The sequence below is a fragment of the Dasypus novemcinctus genome, chromosome 5 (assembly GCF_030445035.2).
Source record: "Dasypus novemcinctus isolate mDasNov1 chromosome 5, mDasNov1.1.hap2, whole genome shotgun sequence".
Taxonomy (NCBI): domain Eukaryota; kingdom Metazoa; phylum Chordata; class Mammalia; order Cingulata; family Dasypodidae; genus Dasypus; species Dasypus novemcinctus.
In genome coordinates this window covers 27,592,711-27,619,120 of record NC_080677.1, presented here as the reverse complement: position 1 = coordinate 27,619,120, position 26,410 = coordinate 27,592,711, and the positions used below count along the sequence as shown (strand labels likewise).

Here is a 26,410-nt window from a genome sequence, read left to right as displayed (position 1 = left end):
GTTGTAGGGCTTCTCCTAGCAATGTTCCCTGACATGATTTTAACACAGGGCACTACTCCGGTCCAAGGTAGGGATGGAAATAAGAGTTTGGTGTGTTGGGAAGGGCCATGCAAATTTTGCTGGTCCTTGATTCCATGTTGGAATGACACAAGCCTGGTTGAAAGACAGAAGATTCATGAGAACGGTGAGCGGGCGCAACAAAGAGATACACAAAGTCTGTGGGAGCGACATGGTATTATGGGGAAAATGCATAGCAGGAAAAGGGCCTGCACTGGAATCTCCCCTCTGCCTTTTCGTACTAGCTGTGCAAACTTCAGTGGACAACTGAACACTTCTGAGCCTCAGTGTATTACTAAGCATAAGATAATTCTTCCCACACAGGCGTATCAGAAGAGTTAAATATATTCACATATATTAAAGAGCCTAGAATCTCGGGGGCTCTCAAAAATATAGTTAATTTTAAAATCTATTATATTTCATAATGTCAATTTTCAAGGGCTCTGATTGGACAAATATGTCTCTGTTTTTAAATTTACTCAGGATATTTTTACGATTGTGTTAAAGTCTGGGCTCTTCCTTTATCCGGTGAATCATAAGCCATGCTGTTAAAAGGGCAATGATTCCAAATTAATTATTTCCATAACATCAGATTTTCAGACAAGGGGCTTCTGTTAGCACAGGCCAGCTGACCGGCTTACTCAGTTGTACAGAACGAAGCATGTCATGGAAAATCCTCAGACAATCCAAGATGAAATCTAAAATATACAGGCGAGGAGAGCGTTCAATAGTTATTTGTCACTTATTATTCCAGAAGGAAACTTTTCATGTCCTTTGAGCATAACAAAAGTCAAGTGAATGTTTATAGTCTCCTAGATTAGTCCTGAAAACTAGCACCAGCAGGGACCTGCTTTCTCTACCTGATCCCACAGGGCCTTCTCTTGCCTCAGCTGGCCTTGCAGTGGGCACCTGGGGCTCTGCCCAAGGATGACCCTCCAGCTCAAGTGTTTAACCCCTTTTTTTTTAAAGATTTATTTATTTATTTATTTCTCTCCCCTTCCCCCCACTCCCACTCCGGTTGTCTGTTCTCTGTGTCTATTTGCTGCGCCTTCTTTGTCCGCTTCTGTTGTCAGCGGCACGGCAATCTGTGTTTCTTTTTGTTGCGTCATCTTGTGTCAGCTCTCCGTGTGTGCGGCGCCATTCCTGGGCAGGCTGCACTTTCTTTTGCACTGGGCGGCTCTCCTTACGGGGCGCACTCCTTGCGCGTGGGGCTCCCCTACGCGGGGACACCCCTGCATGGCAGGGCACTCCTTGCGTGCATCAGCACTGCGTGTGGGCCAGCTCCACACGGGTCAAGGAGGCCCCGGGGTTTGAACCGCGGACCTCCCATGTGGTAGACGGACGCCCTAACCACTGGGCCAAGTCCGCCACCCAAGTCTTTAACCCTTAACCCACCCCAGGTCCCCAGCCCTGGGGCGTGTTTACTTCTAACCTAATTTGATAGACTCCCACGAAAGCAAGATGTTGGCTCAACATTTTTTTTTAACTTGGAAATGGATCTAAACATATATAATTGATGAAGTGAAGTTAGCAGCCAGTGGAGAAACAAATTCAAACCTTGTGGATGAATCAGTGGCCTTCCATCTGTTTTAGGAACAACAATTTGGATGGAAATCCAAATTTTGGATGGAAATCCTAGGCTTAAAAAATAGTGTTTATCCATCATCACTACCGTCTTCCCTGTCCTGCAGGGGGTTCCACAGCACTGCAACAGCGGTGAGCTCATGAAAGGGCTCTCCAGAGGGCCTAACTCTCCTGCGGCAAGAAGTCGTCATAGGAGGGAACTGGCATTCCCTGAGCCCCTGCAGGTGAGAGTCCCTGGGCCACCTTTGTGAGGTTGGTATTAGAACCAGATGGACAAAAACAGCCCAAAACAGAACTCCTGGGGACTTATTCTAGCAGCGGGGAAGACATATTTATGCTGCTCTTTTCTTACAGGGCCTGGCGGGGGAAACATCTTGCCAAAGAAATGAATTGCGTTAAAGAGAAAGACTCGTTTCGAAGCTTCCTTCTGTTGATTCTTTCTGCTTACGGGAGGGGATCCAGAATAAATACCCTTTGTTTCTCTGGGTGGTAGAGCACAGTCATAGCTTTCAAAATGGCCTGAGCTTGTGTGGGGTGGGGGCAAGAGCTGCACTGCTCTGTACACTCACAGGAATTTGAGGGTCCACCTTCTGTTTCGTTGTTTTTAAAAGTATGTGTTATTTCACTGGAATGATTTCCTTTGAAAAATATCCGATGTTTAATATATCAACAATTTAAAGGAAAAGTCCCTGTCCTAATAAGTAGAGTATTGGAAAAGAAAGAAAAACCTGCTCTGTTATTTGCTATGGTTTCTTCCTTGGCCTTGGGCCGAACAACAACAACAACAATAATAATAATAAAACCCCAGAGAGGAAGGAGAAAGGCCTGGTAGAAGGAGAAGTCCAAGAAGATAGAGGCAAATCCTAAAGAAGAGGTCGGCAGGGAGAAATCGTGGGACACTAACGAATATTTTGTTGCTGAATTTTTAACTTAAGTAGTTGCTCCTACTGTGCCATCATCCTAGATCTTTAAGAGAAGTTTGTTCTATACAGTAGATTTGTGCTACTGGAGCTCTGGGTGAATAAAGACATTGGGTGTGAGGATGAAATGGGTAGGATCAGAATAAAGGACAGCAGGTGCAGGAAGTGAGAAGCAGACAGGTGGTCTGGGAGCCAGAGGGGGTGGAGCAGCAGAGCAAGAGGTGACCATGATAGGCAGAGGCTGGACAACTCCAAAGATGTGGGGACATGGAAGGGGGGGCAGTTAGGTGTCCTACTGAACGTAGGCACGCACACTTAAAACCAAAGTTCAGGTGATGCAGAAACCTGGAGCCTCTGGGAACAGCTAGGTGGGCATGACATGGTTAAATCATCAATCCCTTTTAACTCAAGTGGAAGGAAATTAAAAACCTGCCCATTGTTGTAATAAGGGCATGGGTCTTGCACTCAGCGGTATAATTTTGCTTAACCCCACTCCACTCTCTTCAAATAATAATAGCTAATATTGATTGATCCCTCACTGTATGTCCTGTGCTATGCCAAATTAGGTATCATTGTTTACCTTATTGGACAGCTGAGAAAACTAAAGTTTAGAGAAATGACAAAATGTGATAAAGATCACAGGCAAACAAAAGGCAGAACCAGGATTTAATTATATGTTTGTGGGTTTCTTTTAGCTCCAAAGTCCCAGTTCTTAACCATAGATAGCTACACCATCTAGCCTGGAATGATATAAACTGAGTGTGATAACACTCAAATTCATTCATTGATTAGATGCTTGTATTGGTTACTCAGATCAACAAATTAATGTCTTGAGTTAGTGGTGGAGGAAAGAGAAGGTTTAAAAACAGCCATCACTGGCATAATCAGCAAACAAAATTTAAAGCCTAAATTATATTATTCATCTTGACGAGATATTCAGGACTGACTAGTGTCAACATTATGGGAAAAAGTTATGGGAAAATCCAACTCTTCTCAAATGAATCCCAGAATTCCAGAGAAGGAAAAAGATGACTCAAATACAAGAAAGTCTTTTAAAAGCATCTTTTAATTTGCTGTAAGAATATAATCTGGCATTTCTATACAATTCATCATGCAAAAGATATGGTAGGCATTTTACAAACAATGCAGCATCTCAACATCTGTACATTTGCTCAACTAAAATATAAACCAAGGTTGAAAAATAACATTTTTGGGATAAAAGAATATATAAGGAGTCAAGTTTCTTCCCCAGGACCAGGGCTTCTAACAGCCACAGGAAACCTTTAAGGCTGAAGGTATTGAAAGATGGAGGAGTAACATCACTTGTGGGTTAACCCATCGGGCAACAAGGTCATTACCTCACGGGGAAGTTTCCTTGTGTGGCCAGGGGTCTGTGCAGCAAGCACTAAGGCGTCTACAAATAGGCAGAAAGTACCTGTCAAGTTAACCTAATTTAGGTAGAATAGACCTGCTTGCAGAAGAGCCTTCTTGCCCAGGCACCAGGCAGGGAGCTAGGAATTGCAGTTGCTTCCCTAACAAAGTCACAGTGATTTCTTTTGTATATATATATAGTATATATATATATAGTAATTAAATTTCCCTGAAATACCATCATAAAACACATTATAAATAAATATCCCAATAGTATGAAGGGCACTAAACTCTGGAGCTGGCTCAACTTAGAAATGAACTGTGGGAAACAAGAGGAGAGGACCTTAAATCCTTTATAATCAAGCCCCAAAGGATATGGCCATGAAGGCACAGCTCCTTCTTTGTCGGGGTGTCCTGGAGAGTTTGTCCTTGCAGGTGAATCCTCCTGCACCTATTATTTGCCAGGCTCAGCACTAACACTCAGAACATACGTTAACATTAATCTTCATCACAAAAATTCAGAGGTGGTATTGTGAATCCCACTTTCTCGCTGAGCAAAATGAGGCTTTTTAAGTTTCTACCACTAGACTGGCAACCTGCAAAGAAGTGATATCCAGGACAAGGATTGCAGATCAGACCTACATGACAACAAGCGTAGATTTTGCACTGTGCCAGGCTGTTTCTGAGGGAATCATAGACTGTTTCTAACCTTGAACCTTGCTGTTTCCATGTTGTCAGTCCCCAAGTAAAATCTCTCCAGAGAGACACAGGAGGGTGTAAAATGCCCCCATGAAGAGAGGTGAGTTAGGGAACCTTCTATTCCACCAACAGCTGTGAAATCATTGGGACTCCAAAGGGCCATGGGTTTGTGGCTCATTAGACAGATGATCTGAAATTTAATGTAAAAGCATCTCCAATCTTATGGAGAAAATCTGGAGACAAGGAATTCAAACTAGGTTCAGCATTTTGCATCATCCTGCCCCAGGACCACAGGACCACAGGACCACAACACCTGCTGGGGTGGACCTCACACCTGGAGTCTCTGAGGCTTGGGCTTCCCATTGCTTTCCAGCATTTTCTAACATGGGTGGAAGTGAAGGATCAGAGAGAAACTAAGCCAAAATGCAACACTTGCAAACTCTTAAGTCTGTAAAGGTACAAAGAGGCTATTTGGCATGAGGTATGGGAGAAGACCCAAAAGGGCCTTCTTTAAAAAACAAAACAAAACAAAACAAAAAAACTTGGATCTGCTTTGTGAAGGCCGAGTTTAGAAATAACCAGGAATCTCAGCAGAATTGCAGCCAACTCCTACTCTCCAGTTCATGGGGCTCACCCAGGACAACTAATAAAAGGATGACGATGGACAGTATCCATCCCAAAAAAACAGAACTGCAAACAAGATAGTTCCATCCATCTATCCCATGGCCTCTAACCCCCTCTCAATTGGTAGCAGAGTGAGCATCACCATCCCCAAATCCTCAAGATAGTGGAACAAACAAAAGGAGAAAATCAACTATTGACTGAAGTAGACTTATTATTATTTTAGTAATGGAAGAACTTGTAATATTGATATAAAGGCAATGGTCATTAGAGGTTCTAAGGAGAAGGAGAAGGAAGAAAAGGTGTAACATGGGGCATTTTGGGGACATTGGAATTGTTCTGAATGATACTGCAATGACAGATACAAGCCATTATACATTTTGTCAAAATCTATAAAACTGTGCAGTGCAAAGTGTAAAACATAATGTAAACTATAGACCATGCTTAGTAGCAATGCTGCAACATGTGTTCATCAACTGTAACCAATGTACCACACTAATGAAAGGTTTTGTAAGTGAGGTAAAGTATGGGAAGTGTATATGGGAATCCCCTATATTTTCAATGTAACATTTATATAATCAAATTTCCTTTAAAAATAAGTTTAATGAGTAAAAGAAATAACCATGAAAATAACTCTTTGGTCTTCCATTCCCTCTAAGGTTGTTATATTCAGAAGCACTATTCTTCATTTAAATGCATTTTCTTTTAAAGTTACATATGTACTTGAATTTTAAATAAGTATATTTAAAATTGGGAAAAGTATCCTAAGAAGTGCATTTGTTAAAATGATGACTACTACACCAAAATTCTTATTGGGGCAAGTCAACTTCAAGGGATGAGAAAAAGTAGTAACAGGAAGAATTTTGTTTTTTCTACAGAGGTTGTATCATTTTAATTTTGATCTAATTTAGACTTTGAAAGACCTATTCCAATAAAAGCCAAAAAAGAAAACCTTCTAACTGGTTTTCTGCCAGACTCTGGATTAGCTCTAAATCCAGTGATTGGTGAGTTTACAATAGCACTAAAGATGGGAAATCACATGTGTCTTCCCTTCCCCTTGGTGGAGTCACCCATGACAACACCAGCCCTGAGGCCTGTGGGTCTTAGAGGGGTCACCCACCTGGGTTGATGAGCACAGAGAGTGGGCCCCTCCCTCCCTCCCTCCTTTTCCATTGACCTATTTTCTATTCCAGTTATGTGAGATGTTCTGAATCTTTTTCATTTTGATCCTCTGGTCCAGCATCTTGTACCTTGCAGGGTGCTCATCAGTTTTCTTTGGAACTGAAGGTGCGTAGGAGCTGGAGGCATAAGCAGGGCGTTTAAAATGGCGCAAAGGAGGCTTGATGACTGGAGGCCATGGAAAGGAAGACAGACAACCGTTAGCCTCACAAGTGACATGGCATCCCCTAAATACGCTGGGCAAACTCCTCTTCCCTAGACCTGCCTGTTTCCTCTCAAACCAGGAAACAAACAGAGTCGGACTCTCACTGGGGACCTTATTGCAGATAGATGAATGAACACATTGTCACCCCAGTCATTCACTTAAAATAAAGACAAGAAATTCCTAGAGATAGACAATGCTGGTCCCAGAACAAGAAGGTTCTTTGACAATGGACAGATGGGATTAAGGCAGTGCGAGGGAGCAGTGAGATCACTACTGGGAGCGAGGAAGGCAAACAGAGGACAGCAGAGCTCTGTCATTAGCCAGCATCTGGCAATGCACATAAGCTTTTAGAGTTGGAAAGTGGCAAGCAAAACTGAAGTGCTAATAAAACGTACAGCATTGAGAAAATATTTGCAAAACATATTTCTGATAAAAATGATGTCACCGATATATATAAAGAATGCTTAAAACTCAACAATAAAATATCAAACAACCCATTTTTTTTAAAGTAGGAAAAAGATCTGAACAGACACCTCTCAAAGAAGATATACAGATAGCAAATATACAAAAAGATGCTCACCATCATTTGTTATTAGGGACTACAAATTAAAACAACAATGGAATACCACTACACACCTAATAGAAAAGCTAGAATTCCAAGCACCAACAGTACCAAATGCTGGTAAGGATGCTGAGCAACGGGAACTCTCATTCATTCTTGGTGGGCATAGAAAATGTTACAGTGATTGTAGAAACAGTTCGACAGTTTCTTATAAAACTAAAAATAGTCTTACTGTACAATCCAGCACTTTTGCACTCATAGGTATTTATACAACTGATATGCAAAGTTAAGTCTACATAAAACACTTTACACATGAATAATTATAGCAGTTTTATTTACAATCACCAAAACTTGGAAGCAACCAAGATGTCCTTCAGTAGTTGAATGGATAAAGAAATTGAGATACATCCATACAGTGAAATATTATTCATCAATAAAAACAAAGGAGCTATCCAGCCATGTCAAGACATGGATGAATCATAAGTACAAATTGCAAAATGAAAGAAGCCAGTCTGAGGGCTACAATACTATATAAAAAGTATACAATTTCCATTCTGGAAAGGCAACTATAGAGATTATAAAAGATAAGTGATAGCCAGAAGTTGGGTGGCAGAAGGAGAGGATTGAATAGGTAAAATGCAGGGGATTTTTAGGGCATTAAAGCTATTATAATATTGTCTAATTGTGGATATATGACAATATGCATTTGTCAAAACCCAAAGTAATTTATAGCAAAAGAGTGAATCATAATGTATGAAAACACACACACAAAAATCATTTAGGTGGTCTGGGGATCCCAGGAAGAAATGCATTTTGTAACAAAACAATGTAACTGCATGACAAATGTATGAAACAATCTCACCCAAGGGCGGTGGGGGGAGAAGGAACTGACCTAAATAACTTTGAAAATGAGTGGCGTCTATAGGACTAACATTAAAAGAAACAGTATACAATTACTGTACTCTTACTGATAAAGTTATTTTCCACAGGGCTATAGGTTAACAATTCTGAAATTGCCACACAGTACACAGCTAGAATTGAACAACTAGTAAGTGGATGGTGGATGGTGGGAGCCAGGTTTCTCTCTGTTGAATGGGAGTTTACGGAAAAGCAAGAGGAAGAGGCTAGAACAGCGGCATGGTAAGGGATTAGAGCTGCAGCCATCAGTATGAATCCATGTTTAGCTTACTATAGATACAGGTGGCTACATATAGAACTAGTTATAGATATGTGCATTTACAGGGGTTAGTTTACACTCATATATTTCCTTGCTCTATCAGCTGAGAGGGCCTAGTAGCAATGAGCATACCAAGTAACTAGCACTTGGTGTCTAGCGCCATTCTTCAATAAAAGAAACCAAGTCTCCTTGTAGAAATGGCTGTTTTTAGGACTGAGGCAGAAAATACACAAGATGAGCCTGGAACATCTTGAAGTGCCATAAGAAAGTGCTCAGAAAACAAAATAAGAGAAAATCTCACAATGAGGGGACTTAGGAGCCAACTGAAAGAGCCAAATGAGAATGGATTGAGCAACAAAATAAAGTAGTCTTGGATTATAACCCAAAGTATAAAACCATTGTCCACAAGTTCGCACTGGTGTAAATAAATGACTGGATGAGTAATAACTATGGAAGAAGAGATAAATTTCCTACCAAGAAGAATCCAAATATTAATTTATACAGACACTCTGTCCTTATGGAGGTAGAACATAACTTTAGTGTAGGCTCAGTAACTTCTTTCCACAGAGTATAGTATGGAAAGGGGAGAAACCTGGCAAACACGACCTCAGCCAGGAGACCAAGGTCAACATAGATAGTGATGTCATGTTGGCAGTAGGTACCTTGATACAGTGCCATGAAAAGAGGGCTTTACCTCTGTCATCTTACTCCCCCCAAATATATAACCCCCAGGCCAATAACAAGAAAATCATCAGACATCCTAAATGATATTGCAGGGACAGATGCTGGACATTGTATATCCTGCCATAACCCACTGAATGGACTGCGGGAGAGTGCAAACTACAATGTAAACTATTATCCGTGTGGTGCAGCATTGCTCCAAAATGTATTCACCAAATGCAATGAATGTGCCACAATGAAAAAAAGAAATCATCAGACAAATCGCAGTTAAGGGGCATTCTATAAAATACCTAACCAGTACTCCTCAAAGCTATCGAAGTCATCGAAGCAAGGATATTCTTAGAAACTGTCTCGTCAAGAGGAACCTCAGGAGCCATCCTAGGAAATGAAATGTGGTATCCCAAATAGGATCCTGGGACTGAAAAAAGGATATTAGATAAAAACTAAGGCAAGTTGAGTAAAGCATGCAACCTAGTTAATAATAAATTTTAAAGTGCATCGTTTAACCTGCATCTCTGTAAACCCAAGAAGGTAAAGTACAGATTGACTCTTCTAATTGATTCTATGCTGCCCTCCTGCACCCACATCCTGCGGGCTCCACTTCATCCTGCTGGGAAGTGTTCAGTCAGTGAGACAACATAAAAGTGAATAAAGGTAAACACAGACTGAATAAGGGATAATTTAAGAAAAAGATTAGAGATAATAGGTAAAAGGCGTGAAGAAGGGAAGCGGCTGTGGCTCAAGCACTTGAGTTCCCATTTACCATACGGAGGACCCAGTTCAAGGCCAGGACCTCCTGTTAAAAAAAGAAAAAAGGTGTCCCAGACCGGTGCGGACAGGCGCAGGCCCCTGCCTGGCGAAGCAACGCACCAAGACGCCGATGATGCAACTAGTTTAAAAAAAAAAGCATGAAGAAGCAAAGCTGGTACAGAGTGACTGCCCCAAATGGAGGATGACCTCTGAGTGCCTGCAGGGCCTGGGGGACACAAGTGGATTGACCTGAAGGGGGAGAGGGGTTAGCTCCAGTAGATGAGGCTGCCCAGGTGCAGCTTTGCGAAATTCTTCCCCAAACAGGGAAATAGAGGGTGGTTATGATCACAGGTGTTTACCATAGCTCTGTTTATAACAGCAAAAGATGAGGAGCAACTTAAATATACAATTATAGGGACAATTGGTTAAATAAATTCTGGTATATTATCGAAATATATTACTGTGATGCAATGGAAAAGTGATACCGATATCTATTTACTAATACAAGTAGAAGGTCATGTGATATTGTTAAATGAAAATAACACAGGTGAATATAATCATCTCCTTACTATAAAGAAATATAAATACATGCATAGGAAAATGTGGATGGACATGCATTTAAATCACAGCAGGGGTTATCTCTGAATAGTATAAATATGGCTATTTTATTTCTTATTGGTTGTTTATACTTGCTATTTTTTCTGTGATAATCAGGTTTAGTTATGTAACTTTTAAAAAAGAAAACATATTACTGAAATTTTCTCCTATGAAATCATATATCAGAGTTATAATACAATGTCATATATATAAGAGAGAGAAAGTTAGCAAAGCTGAATTCCCTTTGGGCTTTCATACTAGATCTCTCAGAAAGTCCATAGCTGAGGATACTTTTCACAGCCTGGAGATTAACATTCATTCATTGAAAGCATCTACTGTGTGCTGCTGATATAGCCGTGAACAAACTGACGAAAAACCCTGCTCTCCTGGGATTTCCATTCAAGTAACACCCTCTGAAAGTGGAGGCTTGTGTACAGAAGAGTGGTCAAGTATAGGTGATGCTATTGCGACAAGCTCCTTTATAACCATGCCAACTGTGCCTTTAACATGCAGCAGACTTGCAGCCAATGGTCCTGTAGCGATAAAAAATGTATGCAAAAAGAAGGATTTTTAAAGAAGATATCAGAGTGCTTAATTCTGTTTCTTAGGGTAAACAAGTGCTCACACCACAAAACACTCTAGGACAAATAGAAAAAAAAACAGTTCTGTTTCCCTAGGGAATGGAGTAGAGGCAAGAGAGAGTTTCTGATTAAAAGCTGATTGCTGCAAACTTCTGGGCTAGCTGATTTATTGTTCTTCAAGCCACAGTCCCTCTCCATATTCATTCCATTTTCGCTACTCAGCATGACCCCAGCCAAAGTATTATTGAATTTCCCACTTCTCAGCATGAAGAAACATTTACCGTTTGCTGGAATTCTGATTGTCAGAACAAAAACTCTCCTTGCCACTGGAGTTGCTGCAAATAGAGTTGAACCCGCTGATAGAGAGAGGCTCCCAACCGAGATCGTGGAAATATGTATATGCCTGCTGTCACCCTAACTCAAAACGTGGAAAAAAGGAAGGATTCATAAAGTGCTGTTTTATATGTATTCATTGCCTTTCTCCCTCGACAGGGGAATGTGATTTGATGACAGGGCCAAATAGCAGAGTCAGGGAGGAGGGCACCATCTTGAATTTAATGGGAACCTTTCTTCTGGGGTGCTGCTGTGGTCCCCCAAGGACTCTGCTTCCTTGTCTTCTGGCTGTTCCTGGGAGACGACCCTCCCACCTTCAATGGCTGGGCATGTCCCCCAACTGAGCCCTCCCCTGGTGGAGAAGATCCAAGGGGGAACAGAACCTCCTCCCCGCAAGCTTGATTAGCAGTAAGCTGGGCACTTTCTTCCCCTGGGGGCACATTCAAGAAGTCTGTTCCTGTCCCTTAGAGCAACTCCCTTGGAGAAAATGATCTAATCAGCTAATGAAGATTTTGACAAAGGCAGGTATTTCTGCTCAGAGACTGAACTTGGGAAATTTAGTATCTCTAGTACTTTTTTTAAAAATTTTAAACTTTTTATTCTGAAAGACTTTCATATTTACAGGACAGTTACAAAGATAAAGCACACTGCATACATAGAACTGCAATATACCCCTTTCCCTCCAGATACGCAGATCTAGCAATGTTAACATTTTGCCACATTTGCCATATCATCCCTCTATGTACGTCAACCTATCAATCCATCCATTTATCTACTTACCTTTTTATCAATGCATTTTCTGAACTCGAGGATAGGTTGAATATATCATATTCCTTGTACACTTAATACTGCTGTGTACATTTCCTAGGAACAAGTATATTCACTCATGTATCCACCTTAAATGTAGTGACAAAGTTGAAGAAATTTAACATTGACATACAGCTTATAGTCTATAGTCTGTTTTTCTTATGTCCCAATAATGTCCCTTAGAGCCGTCTCTCCTTGTTAGATCCCATCCAGGATCACATATTGTATTTAATTGTCATTGTCTCTTTGGTTGTTCTTTTCTATTACTTCCAAACGTGCTAGGAAAAGCAAATTTCACGACAAAAAAGGATGCATCGCCATCCTTTATTTTACAATTACATACAATGTTTGCTTTTCATATGATGCTCTTTTAGGAAGTTTTAATTCTCATGTGCTTAACTCTCACCTTTTCCTGACCACGATTCCTCCCAAAGTTGCCTTTGACTTTATGCCCTTCCTCTGCCACCACCATCATCTCTCTCTCTCTCTGATTATTTTGCTAGATGGCTGCATTTTTTGTTGTCACTTAAGATTTGGATGGGGGAGACTAGGATTACTCTTCTCCAGAAAATAGGTTTGGATTTATTCACAGATAAAATTAATATAGCTGTTAGTTGGATCCAATTATTAAAACATAAATGAGGATCTGAAAATTCCCTTATTTAAGCTTTTTTTGTATTAGTTCACTGTTTCCCAAAATATCCTTCAAAAAAGTTAGGAATATTAGAAATATTACTGGGGGAGGGAAGGGTTCCTCGACTAACTTCAACAAAGGCTGCATTAAAGTTAAGCCAGAATCTTTACCGCAGGACTTCTCAAGAGCCTCACATAGTAGCCATATGCATTGTGAATCCCTAAGAAGAAAAGCCAACAGTGCATAGTTTTTCTCTAGTTTTATTTGGCTCTGGAATGCCCTTTATCAGAGAGGATCTCATCAAATGTTCAGCAGAAAACACCTTCAGAAATACTGGATGAAATCACCGAGCACTCCAGCACACCCCATTGCTTAATACTGAGAGGAGCAGAGCAGAGAGAATCCTCACTAGTCTTCCTCTGACTTGAGGGCTCTCTTGAGTTAAATAATGATTTTTATTAGACTCGGTCTCCATTCTTTCAATCCCCTGGACTTTGGTGTGATCTTTTAAACTACCACACTGCAGTGCAGAGGCATTTTGTACGGAGAATTTCTGAATTTCAGTTACAGAGTGTCTTGGTTTGCCAAAGGGGTACCAATGCAAAGTACCAGGAATCTGTTTACTTTTATAAAGGGGAATTATTTGGGGTAAAAGCTTATAGTTCCAAGGCCGTGAAAAATCCAAAGTGAGGCATGATAAGAGATGCTTTCTCACCAAAGTCAGCTACTGTTGACCCTGGCGTGTTGCCGCATGGTGAGGCAAGATGGCTGCCCATCTCTGCCCAGGTTTCAGCCTTCCCCTTTGGGTTCCACCTTTCCTCTTGAGCTCTGTGGGCCCAGCCTCTTGAGGTGTCATGCTTACATGATCCCTTAGTCCTCTCTCTCCTGGCATAGGGCTTGTTGCTTTCTGGATCTCCTATATCAGCCTCAGTCGTTCTGCTCTTCCCTATTTCAGCTGTAAGCTAACAGGCAAATGGCTCAGCTCTCCCTGAGGCCTGAGCTGTTTGAGCCTTCTCCTTTCTGTCATATGGCAGGATCGAAAGTGACACAGCTCTCTCTTCCTGTGTCTAAGTGAATGTCCCTTTACATCAGACCCAAGCAAGGGGTGGGGACTCAACCTGAGTCCCACCTCACTGATATATGTAGTCCAAAAAAAAAACCCTACAGCAGTCTTAACAGGTAATCAAATGCCCTCAGCTGAATTTAATGCAATCAAAGGGTTTCACACTCAGAGGAACAGATTAGTTTACAAACATAATATTTCTCTTTTTAGGATTCATAAAATAATCTCAAACTGCCACACAGAGCATTACTTTAAATAGCACCAAAACAGTCTACTCTGAGCTTCCAAATAAATTGTAATATTGGTAGCTTAAAAAAAAAAAGAAGCAGCAATAGACATCAGTTTTCTTCTCTTCCAAAGAATGCCATGATATGACCTTTGGAGAAAACATTTCCATCTATAGACATTTTTTCTCTGCATTTATACACACACACAAACATTCACATGCCCATGTACAACACATATGCTAAGCTTACAAAATGGAAAATAATCACTTATTGCCTTTAAATGCTGTTTTACATGAAGAACAAAATCCCATTTCTAAAATCAGTATCTATTTGGGGTGTCTGCCTGGAATTGGGTGGAAAATTCTTTAAAAATGCACAGAATATCCATGAATTTTGAATTGCAGTGGATTGGAATGTTAACACCAGCTCCCCCGAAGAAGGGACGACATAAGACCCGAGCTTGTGATTTTTCATTTTGGGAACTGCTATGGTAAAATAATTTCAATAGCTAACCTATGTTGAATACTAACTGCGGTACTATGCATCACGCTAAGAATTTAACATGAATTAGCTTCTAATCTTTACCACAATCCTATGAGACATGCACTATTATCACTGCCTTTTTGGTGAGGAAACAGAGACTTCGGTGACTTGCTGACAGTCACATGGCTAGCATGTGGGATGTCCAGATTCAAGTCTGAGCAGCCCCACTCCTGCCCCTTCCTCCCATATTTAAAATAACCTTGGGCCAAAGTTCAGAGCAAGTTAGTTTCAATAATTACGAGAGTAAGTTATAAGAGTTAAAATGATGCTATCAATATTTGAGGGTATACCTGTGCCACAGATTGGATACTTGAATACCTTTGTAAGTAGCTACAATCACAGGAGGGATGTGAGAGAATCTCCAGCCAGACGTGCCAACATTGGGAGTCAGCTGATCTTTCCTAAATACATCTAAGACTTGGAGAAACAAAGAGCACGTCCATACTACCTGGCTAAGAGCTAAGAGTGAGAGCTTTACGGTCAGATCAGATTGTAAAGCCTCCCTACCCCATTACTAGCTGTTTCACCTTGGGCAAGACCGGAACCTCCTAGGATTCACAGCTCCCCTCTGAAACCCAAGCATTTGACGTTTCCAATAGGTCTCAGCGAGATGGTGCACACAGAGCATTTACCAGTGTCCAGCATAGAATATGCCTTCACTTAACGGCAACTTTCATTATCAGTCACTATCACGTCTCTGGGGAACGCCGGGAGATAATGCAAGGTGAAAACCCTAACAAATACAGCGACAGGAAAGACTTCTAGAACAGCCACTGCCATTTCTTGCAGGACTGGGTTGACGCTGGTGAACACACATTGCGTGCCTCATTTTGCCCTTTGTCTTCTCTCTGAGCTCTTCCTAGCTCCTCTCTAGGACACCTTTTCAAATTCACTGGATTTCCAAATTTGGCTTATGCCTGATTCCGATCAAATTAGCCACATTAGCTAATTTCATATGAAGCAATTGAGTTCTGATGATGAGGGCATGGAAATGCGCAAAATCAGCCAAAATCATCTTCATAGAGGGCTGAACTCAAGAAGGGACCGTCCCAGTCCCCAGAGGCAGTAACATACCCTCTCACCCTAGCAGGTTGGTGGAATTTGTTTGCCAAGCTGGTCTTTTCCTAAGGAGCACAGTGGAAGATATTAATTTGCCTCACCAGATAAGGTGGGAAAAGCCTCCCATCATTATCTAGGCATCCCCTGGGGCATTTTTAATGAGAGTAAAATATAACAGCCTTTTATACACCCAACGCTTGCTCGGTAAGGAGCCCAGGAGCATGCACTTCCTTTTCTGCAGCTTTCAAAGTGTTTTCACATCTACTACCACATTTGCAGCTCCCCAGCATCCTTGCAAGAGGACCTGATTCAAATTCTGACTCTGCTCCCTTGTGAGTGGGGCCCATACTTTCAATTTTCCACCTTAAAATATGGAGAGAATGAAAAGATGTGGTATACATGAAAGCACCTGCTCGCTCGAGAACAATTTCTATCCGTTTCCTCAGATGAAGTGCCTATATTTCAGAAATTATCTGGAAGATATGCAATCGCCAGGAAAATTCAGTAGCAGCATACTTTTCCAACCAGGAAATTTATCTGCATCCACAAGATACAAAAGCATGATAGTGAGGTCATCCTGATAGAATTGTATTCCCATGGAAGAAGTAAAACTTAGCGACATTAATCCAGCCAGAAAATTACTCTTAAAACATGTGCATTAGCTGTAGTGTTGTCTAAGGTAATAATCTATTCTTAAACCCTGCAAGGAGTATTTTATATTAAAAATAGAACAACTAAACCCATGAGCTACATTTTTAAAGACTCTGGCTTTCCAACTACTTTATTTCAAGAAAATGAGAATGCACAATAATCTAGTGGTCCACATAGTTTAACCTCAGAGACCCAACTCACAATGTCCAATACAGAAGGACAGCCTACCAGCACTTTCAGGTCTCTAGGGGAATATATGACCACAGAGAACAGATGAAAACCAATCTTTTTTGCTCTTCATCCAACTTGAAGCTGTTTATTTCTACCTGTGGTTCTCAAGCTTGGATGCAAATTAGATTACCTGAGAAGCCTTAACAAGTACTGATGTCCTAGTCTCCCCAACCCCAAGAGTCTCTGGATCAATTGTTTTGGGGCAAAGCTCAAGCATCCGTTTATACTCTAATGCCCAGTGTAGCTAACATGTAGCCAGGGTGGAGAAACACTGACTTAGATGCTGAGTCCACTTTGAGAACAAGTCAGGTTAGCCTTAGATTTAGAGGCTTTAGGCAGCTGACTGAACCTGGTCATCACATGGAGACCTTGCTCTCTGTTCCCGATGGCTGGGAAAAATAGAGATCAGCTTGCTGGGTTGTTGTGAGGATTTTAAAGGTAATATAAATGAGAGAATGACATATGCATGGTACCTTGCTCAGTGCCCAGTATGGCATTGGTACTTGGTATATAACAACCATTATTAAGTGGTTCAGAAATACAGAAGATCATTAAGGGTGCCTTTTTTTTAAAGGAGGTACCAGGGATTAGACCCAGGACCTTGTACTTGGGAAGCAGGCACTCAACCAATTGAGCAACATCTGCTCCCCTACTGGTGCCTTTTAATGGTCCTCTTCCTGTAGTATTTTATTATAGTGAAAAAAATGTCACATAATTCTCCAAGATGAATTGTTCTTTACTACTTGAAAAACCTCACAACACACTTAAGAGATTGACGTAATACATTTATTTGTGAATATTTGGCAGAGAATACACTATTTTGATTCACAAAAGACCAGTCATACAAAATGTGCATTTGTGGAAAAAAAAAAAAAATATATATATATATATTAGTTTTTCTCTTCCCCAATCAGCAGCCTGAGGGAACCACTTCCCTGAAGCTGAGTGCCAGTCTAAACAAAGCAAAGTCATCTAGCCCACATTCTAAAATAAGTTTGCATAAAAAAGTATGGGGGTCTGTTCAATCGCTTTGAGCAATGCTAACCATGAGTGTAAAGGCATGCTCAGAATTCCAGATGGGAAGTATGGCTTAGACAACAAATAAAATGGAAGGGATTTCAGTCCCCAAATTTTAATCATGGTAAATGACAAGGTCACTTTTGATTCTTAAGACTCTTTGCATTTATTACGCTGAGCCATAATAACTCTGAGTTGCCTTCATTGGACGTTTACCTGCACTGCTGATTCCCTGATCTCTTAGCTGCATCTTTTGTTTTACCCCACAGATAATGCAGTCCTGGCTCTAAACTTCATGAGGACAGGTACAGGCTGTTATGCATACTTACATACCCACAACTTAATTGCAGTCCTGATAACAGTGGGTGCTGTGAAATATTTAGTGACTGAATACACTTCATAACCTTCATGTGAGGTAACATTCATTTTATCTATTTACTACCGACTCAACAAACCATTCAGATTACACAGCAGCTGGGAAGGTTGATTGCAATCTGGAGAACCTAATATATCTCCTCTGCTTCAGCAATGTCCTGATACCGAGATTTGCTGCCTGTGTTTGTTCAAGAAGAATGGCAGCAAGTTCTTTTCCTTTAAGCTTCAAGTCTAAGGCCTGAACACCTTTGCTTCACAAGAATGCTGCAAACTCAGCTCATTTCTCCAGGTCTCACTGCGGAGAGGAACTGAGGGCTAGTTTTCAAGCCCCCTTCCTCTAACAAATAGATAAAAGGGGAGCAGCAATTAAATAAGGCTGAAAGATAGCTATTTTCATATTCAAATGCCCAGCAGCCCTGTGAATTAATGCTGAGGATAGTTGTTTTTTTTTTTAAGAATTAAGAACACTCCCTCAAGGAGATGATTATCTTAAATGTAGTTCTTTGTTTGCATTTTGTTTGTCCTGGCAAACACAAAGTACATGATGCTCGCTTTTCCAAAAAAGATAACACTTTCAGAGATTATACAAACAAGTATTTTCTTGTTTTTTCTTATTAACATGTGCATTGTTCTGTGTATGTGTGTGTGTGTGTAAATATAGAAATATAGGGCTATATCAGTAATTCGATGTCTTTTATTCACACTAATAATGACCTAGTCAGAAGATGCCTGTAAAGATAAATTTCTTCTGGACAGTTCTGAAGTACTAAATCAATACATTACAAATGAGCTTTGATCCAGTCCACAGGAAGAAAAACAAATGCCATCCCTCAAACTGAACTCAAGGTAAAAGGCAGGTGCAGAGACCATAGCTTTGAGTCCTCACCTAAAAGATAGTTCAGGATCTCCTCCATGTTCCATCTATCTGCTTGACATTGATAGATGGGTCATTGATCTAATCCCTGGGTAGAACACATGTGTGAAAGAAAGGAACACACGTGTGAAAGAAAGATCAGTACACTGATCTTTACCTACAGGCAATGACTCTCAGGGCAAAGAGCACAGGCTTGGAAGTCAAGCTAAGTTTTTAAATCCTGGCTCTCTCACCTGCCAACTGCTAGCTTTGGGCAAGCGATTTAATCTTTTTGTGCCTCAGTATCCCAGCCTGTGAAATGGAGATAACAGTATCTTGGTTGAAGGGTTGTTGTGAGGATTAAATAAAATAATACATCTCAAGAACCTGACTTTGTCCCTGATATTTGGGTGTGCAATTCACATTAAGTTGTCATTAAAAATCTAAATCGGGGAAGTCAGAAATCATTATTTTTGAAGATAATTCCTTAAGAACTCACAATACTCTTAACATTTTGTTTTGGTAAAAGAAACATAAGCTTCCTAAAATGTCTTCAGACCTCAGAGCTGGTCAAGTCTCTTCCGAGGGATCTTCTGGATGGACGCTTTATCCGTAGTCCCCTAAAACAGGACACATGACAATGTCATTGCAGGCCAGAGGTATCTGAACACACAAACTATCTACAGCAGGCAGTGGAGTTTATAAGCAGAGCCACACCCGCTGCCAACACTACTGTGCACCCCAGCAGAAGCACACCGAAAGGAGCAGTCAGCTAGATGCACCCACTAACGACTATGCTTCGTACCTGTCCATCTAAGAATCCCTTCAGGAAAGTGATGTGACCAGGTGCCCTGGGGAATCTGCTGGGAAGTGAGTCACTGACTAGTCTCCAACTTTAGTAGCCATGACTGCCGGAGGTGGTGAAGTTTTGGGCCCTCCTCTTGAGAGCGCCAACATTGCCCAGGTCTCCATCGTTTATGGCCCACCCATGGAGCTTGACTGGGTTCACAGATCCCACAGAGCATTAGGTAAAGCAGGCGGTGGAAAAAATGGCTACAAGTGCTATTACTTTATCAAAGACAACGTGCGAGGAATCACGGTGAGGTCCCCCAGAGCAGTTTTCTCGTGCTGAAACGCCAGGATGTCCCCTTAGATAATCTTGGAAACCACACCTGCAGTTCTTCAATAAAGTGAGCTCTGGTGGCTTCTGGATTGAGACATGTTACTTGCAAAGCTTTCTTTAGACCCCAATCCTCATATCCCAACACCCTTTCCACCCGACAGGTGAGAAAGAGAAAGCATTTTATTTATTTGATAAGTGAAATCACATCTGCATGAATAAACTGAAACAAAACTGTCTTGGCAAAGAACCACAGATTTTTCACTTAAAATTATTTAATATAAAATATTTTAAATATACAGAAAAGTACAAATAATAATGTTAACAAATACCCACATACTCTCCATAGGGTTTAATCAAATCTTAACATTTTGCCTATTTGCTGGAAAAAAAAAAAGAATTTTAAAGAGATTAAGTATTGTAGAAGTTTGATATGGTTATGAATTCCAAAAGTAGATACTGGATTATGCTTGTAATCTGGTCTGTACCTGGGCGTGACTGAGTTATGATAGGGGCTTTGATTGGGCCATGTCATTAGGGCGTTGAGTCACTGCCCCTTGGTGGGTGGTGATTCGCAGATAAAGGGTATGGCAAAGGACAGAGTTGGGGATTTTTTATGTTGGAGTTTTGATGTTGGAGATTGATGCTGAAGCCTTAAACAGAAGCCCTGGGAAGTAAGCTCACAGAGGAAAGAGACCAGCTCCAGGAAGAGAGGACCCTGAGCCCAGGAAGAAACAAGCCCTGGGAAGAAAGGAACCTTGACAGAGAGAAGCAAGACCCTAGAAGGGAGGAACCCAGGAAGCCTGAACCTTTGCAGATGTTGGCAGCCATCTTGCGCCAACACGTGAAAATAGACTTTGGTGAGGGAAGTAACTTATGCTTCATGGCCTGGTAGCTGTAAGCTCCTACCCCAAATAAATACCCTTTATAAAAACCAACCAATTTCTGGTATTTTGCATCAGTACCCCTTTGACTGACTAATACAAGTATCACGAGTACAGTTGAAATGCCCAGCATATCTGTCCACGATACTTTCCTCTCTCCCAAAGGAAAACATCATCCCGAATTCGATGTTTATTATTCCTGTGCATAGATGCATGCAATTATTGCATTTGTATGCATCTATAACAATATATATTTCTGCATGTTTAAAAACCTAATATAAATTGTCTTAGATGTCATATATTGTGCTTCAACTTGCTTTTCTTGTTCAACATTATGGTAAGAATTTTTTGAATTAGCAGTAATAGGGGAATCACTAAATATCTAATGGCATATTTATAGAATAGCATGCTATAAAGATGTTAAAACAAGTGAAATTTTCCAAAAGAACCAGCTTTATATTTTGCATGGAATTTCTTATGCCATACATTAGCAAACTTTTGGTGTGATTTTTTTAAAAAAAGTTTGTATCTCTTTTAAAAAAAGAAAAACAGGATAGACCTGGATTTTGTTTTTTCTTATCTAATCAGGTCATCTCCATTTTCTTAATATCTAAGTTTAAGTCACTTGTAATTATTGTGTTGCTGATATTACCGGACTGTTTTCTACAATCTAATTTTTGTTCCATGTTTAACATCCTTTATCCTTTGCTTCTTTTTTCATCCTTTCCTCCCGCTAAGTTGATACATTTTCTATATTGACTTTATTGTTCATTTGCTGATCTAGATGTTATTATATTTCAATTATTGATCTTTTATGTTACAAAGTCACAAAATTACAAAATTTTACCCAAAGACAAATGGATCTTAACACTCTTTAATTCCTTATTGATATCTCTCCTTTCATCTATTTATACCTCTTTTTTCCTATTTTAATGCAAAAATTGGACATTCTTTTTTTTTTGTTAAAATTTAATCAAATTTACCAACATATTCCACTTATTTGTGTGCTCACAGTTAATTCTTGTTTCCTACACCTCCCTTTTGGGTTCATTTTGTTTCTTGTTCAAGTATATCCCTTAATACTTCTTTTAGTAAAAGTTCGTTAGTGGTCAATTACGTAACTGCATGTATTTTGTACTAAAATATTTTATTTTGCCTTCATTCGTTAACTAAAAACTAAGCTATTTTAGCTAGTATAGGTTGCTTTAGTTTCTTGCAGCCCTTGGAATATATTCTTCTTTGGAATATAATCTTCACTGTCTTCTGGCGTCTATTGTTGCCAATGAGAATTCTGCTATCGGTTGATTTTTACTTTATTATAGGCAAATCTGTTTGCTGCTTCCCTAAATATTACCAACTTCTCATAACACTTAAGATTTTCTTACCTTTGTTGTGATTTTGAGCAATTTCACAACAATGTTTTTGGGTGTGCATTTATTTTTAGTTAGGTATGGCAATTAGGGTGCATTTTCCTTTAAGGAATTTGAGTCTTTCTTCCATTCTGGAAAATTATCAGCTATTATCTCTTGAAATATTGCTTGTCCACCACTTTTTCCTTTACCATTACCCCCTAGAACTAATGAGAGATGTATTTTAAAGCCATTAAATCCATCCTCTATAAGCTTTCATTTTTTATTGAGATATAATTCACATACCATACAATCCACTCTTTCAAAGTGTACAACTTTGTGTCTTTTTTAGCATTTTCACAAGGTTGTGCAACCATCACAACTATCTATTTCCAGAACATCTTCACTATCCCAAAAAGAAGCCCCATATCCATGAGAAGTCACTCCCCACTCTCCTCTCTCCTCAGCGCCTAGCGACCACTAATCTACTTTCTGTCTTTATGGATTTGACTTTTCTGGACATATCACGTAAACTGAATCATACAAAATGTGGCCATTTGTGTCTGGCTTTATTCACTTATAATGTTTTCAAGGTGCATCCATGTTGCATCATGTATCAGTTCATTCCTTTTTATGACCAAATAATATTTCACTGTATGGATATACCACATTTTTTTTAATCCAATCATAAGATGACAAGACATTTGGGTTGCTTCCACTTTTTGACTATTATGAGTTATGATGCTATGAACATTCGTGGACCAGTTTTTGTGTGAACGTATGTTTTCAATTCTCTTGGTTGTAAACCTGGAAGTGAAATTGCTGGGTTACATGGTAACATTATGTTTAACTTTTTGAGGGACTGTCAAACTGTTTTCCACAGTAGCTGTACCATTTTAGATTCCCACCAGCAATGTATGAGGGTTTCGATTTCTCCACATTCTGCCAACACCTGCTACTGCTCATCTCTTTTTATTCTCATCATCCTAGTGGATGTGAAATGGTATCTCCTGTGGTTTCATGTGGCATTTCCCTAATGACTAATGAGGGTGAGCATCTTTACAACTGATATTTGTGTATCTTTTTTGGAGAAATGTCTATACAAATCTACTTCCCAACTTTAATTGGCTTGTCTTTTTATTGTTGAATTGTAAAAAGTCTTCATATATTCTGGTTTCTAGACCCTTATCAGATATTTGATTTGCAAGTATATTCTCCCTTTCCGTGGGTTGTCTTTCTACGTTCTTGATAGTGTCCGTTGAAGCACTTTTTTTAATTTTGATGCACTCACTTTATTTTTTCTTTGATTGCCTATGCTTTAAGTATCACACTTAAGAAATCATTGCCTATTCCAAGGTAATGAAGATTAACACTTATTTTCTTCTAAGAGTTGCATGGTTTATACTCTTTCATTTTTGATCTGGTTTCCTCTCTACACTGTGTTTGGGGTAAGACTCTTCTCCAATATTTATTTTCTTTCAGTTGTGTTCCAAAACCTTGTATTTGAAATGAGTTTTCCTTCCTTATTAAATATTTTAATGACTCTATGCTTGTTTGCTTTCCTGATTTCTGATTTTTAATTGCTTCTTTTACGTATCTATCTCTTCTTGTTTTGTTTCTATAAAGTTTTACTTTATTGTTGTTTTAAGAACTATCGTTCCTCTGTTTGGCACTTTGAATTTCCTAAAATAAAGTATGTTAAAGTGTTTGATAGCCTGCACCAAAAATTAGCTCTATCCAAAAGGAATTCATGTCTTAGTTGATTTCTGCAGTACATTGCTACTGGCATCAGTTCCTCCCCCCCTTCCTCCCCTGCCCCTTGCTATATAACTCTGCAGTGCTCCCTCCCTATGACAGGGCAGATTTCTCCTCTTCTTGACCTTGTGTTTGGCAATGTTGCTTGCTTTGTCCATTGCATGGGTGGATAAGACTGTGTACCTGTTCCTCACTTTAGGCCACAGATGCCTCTCATTTATCTGCTTGTCCTCTTGTGCCTCTGCCATATCCAGAAGAAGATGTGCTTGAACTAGGCAATGGGTCCTGGGCAGGCCAAAGAGCCCTGCCCAGGATTAGTCTACCGCAGCTAACTCCCAGGTACAGCAGTGAGCCCAGCCAAGCAGAGCCTGGGCCAGCCTAGACCAGCCAACTGCCAGCCAACCCCCAGACCAGAGAGAATAAATGTTTGTTTCTATCAGTAAGTTTTAAGGAGGTTTGTTATACAGCTGATTTTGGCCATATTTAACTGATATTATTGTTGGCTCATCCAATTAACATTAGACATCTTCGTTCAATTTTGGCCCATTTTAAGTAGAAGCTATTTTAGCTTTGGGTTCTTCCTCCCCTCCTGCCTCCCTATTTCTCTTTTTGTTGCCCCTGCCCCCTTGCCTGTCTAGGGTTTTGTGGTGACTTCCACCTGGACCATGACCTTCTATTACATTTCAGAGCAGGTACTTTCAACAGCATTTTACAACTGTTGCCCCACAGTCACCTTGGGGATTTGGCAGATCCAATTCCAGAGCTAGCTTGGTTTGCTATAAAAGCTGTGTCAATGTTCTCCCACCTCTCTAGGCTGACAGCTTCCAGCTGTTATTAAGTTGTCATTCCCGGTAACAGGTCAGCAGCAGTTTTTGAGCCTCCTCACCATATGGCCTGAATTTAGGCAGTGACCTGCCTCTGGCTCCCACCCCTCCCAGGGAGCCCTCTTGATTCGTGCTGCTCTGCAGGAGCCATGCTCTTTGCTCACACTCCCTGCTCCCATGCACAGTCCAGCTTCCCATGGCTTCCACCCTGCACAGTTGGGTCTGCACATTGCTCAGTTTTCTTTTAGTTCTGGTCCCCACAGCTGTTCCTCTTTGGCGCTGTCCTTGCATATGTTTAGGGCTGAGGGGACTGTGGAGGTGAGTCAAAGATCGCAGGAATGAACTTACTCGGCTACCTTGACCGGAATTCTCAGCAGATGTTTGTATCTCTTAATCGCTGAATTGGATTAGCCTGCAGCACATTGGTTTGGTTATACTGGATTTAGCCAGGAAGATGGTAGAGAAGAAAACAACACATAAACCTTGAAACCCCCAAATAGGTGCCTTTAGTGGCTGTGGTTTTTTAAAAAGCTGCTATTTGTTGGTGGTTAAGAAGAACTGTCTCTCACATAGCTGTGGTATCAAAGAAAGGCCTGGAAAGTGAGCAGAAGCCAGCGAGGCACAGAGAGGAGGGGCAGAAGTATCTGAGCCAGGTGGAGGCGGCATGTGGTGTTCCTGGGGTGGGAAGGAGCAGTGAGGTGGTAGATGTCTGCCAGACAAAGCATGGTTAATTGTGCCCAAGGTTTTGGGAATTACCCACTCCATCCCTATAGGCTCTGGATAGGTTAAAAGCCCAGAGCCAAAGACACCCAGTGTGGGACCAGTGTAGACTGCCAAACTATGGTCATAGGCAAGGCGATCTTGACTGCAACTCAGAAGCCCTGGACACAGCAGGTCTGCTCTTGATCCCTAGCACAGCAGGCTGGAATCAGGTCACTTTGTCACGTTGTTGTAGATGACCAGGATGGCCTTGGTGGCCTGGTCCCCTCTTTTCCAGGAATGTTATGATCTCACAAAGCAGAGCAAACACCATCACTACACACAGCGGTCACTTAAATGGGTTTAAAGTCATTTTCTGCCTACTGTCCTATAGTCTTAAGAGCACAAAAAACACAATCAGAGGCAAGGTGAAAGGGGCTTCCAGGGACTATAGAGCAAAGTCAACTCAATACTTAAATGTAAGCTAGTAGAGCTGAAGCAAATCCAAACTCTAAAATGGAACTTTTCTAAAGAATGGTTGCTTTCTCCACAATGGTGAATTAAATTGGAGAGGGCTTGCTCAGTCACCCACACTCAGCCTTAAACATCAGTGAGCACCTGAGGTTGTGCCTGTCATCCCGGCAGAAAGGACTTAGACAGTCCCCACCCTTGGCAAAGCCACCAGTCAATGGGTAAAGGAGACTTATTAACAAATAACTACAACACAGTATTAACCCATGCAATTTGGAGGGGACCGCAAAGAGAAACTAGCCAGGGGAAGAAAAGGATGGGGGGCACTCTGGTCCCAATGGTCAAGGGCTACTCAGGGACACTAGGTGGCCTGGGGTGGGGAGCTGCAGGAACTGAGGTTGAAAAGGCAGGTGTGCACAGATACCATATTTCATCTAATATAAGATGCCACTGATTGCAAGGCATGCTAATATTTTATGTACAACCAGAACAAATGCTGCTAATTAAATTAGAATACACCGTTGATTGCAA

The 26,410-nt window shown here is 40.7% G+C and overlaps 1 protein-coding gene across 6 annotated transcripts in view; it reads right to left on the bottom strand.

Moving 5' to 3' along the window:
• Window positions 1-3,609: 3,609 nt before the first annotated feature.
• The window catches only part of PDE1C (phosphodiesterase 1C), a 749,644-nt gene continuing 726,843 nt past the window's right edge, over window positions 3,610-26,410 (bottom strand). For 3 of the 6 annotated variants that reach the window (XM_071215096.1, XM_004463301.5, XM_058296804.2), the window contains one exon: window positions 3,610-6,599. In XM_071215096.1, coding sequence (XP_071071197.1) covers window positions 6,430-6,599 — 170 coding nt within the window. In that variant the 3' untranslated portion in view covers window positions 3,610-6,429. Of the gene's footprint in view, window positions 6,600-17,296; window positions 19,398-26,410 lie in introns of those variants that run through there. The other 3 variants (XM_058296801.2, XM_058296806.2, XM_058296805.2) reach the window with 1 other exon arrangement.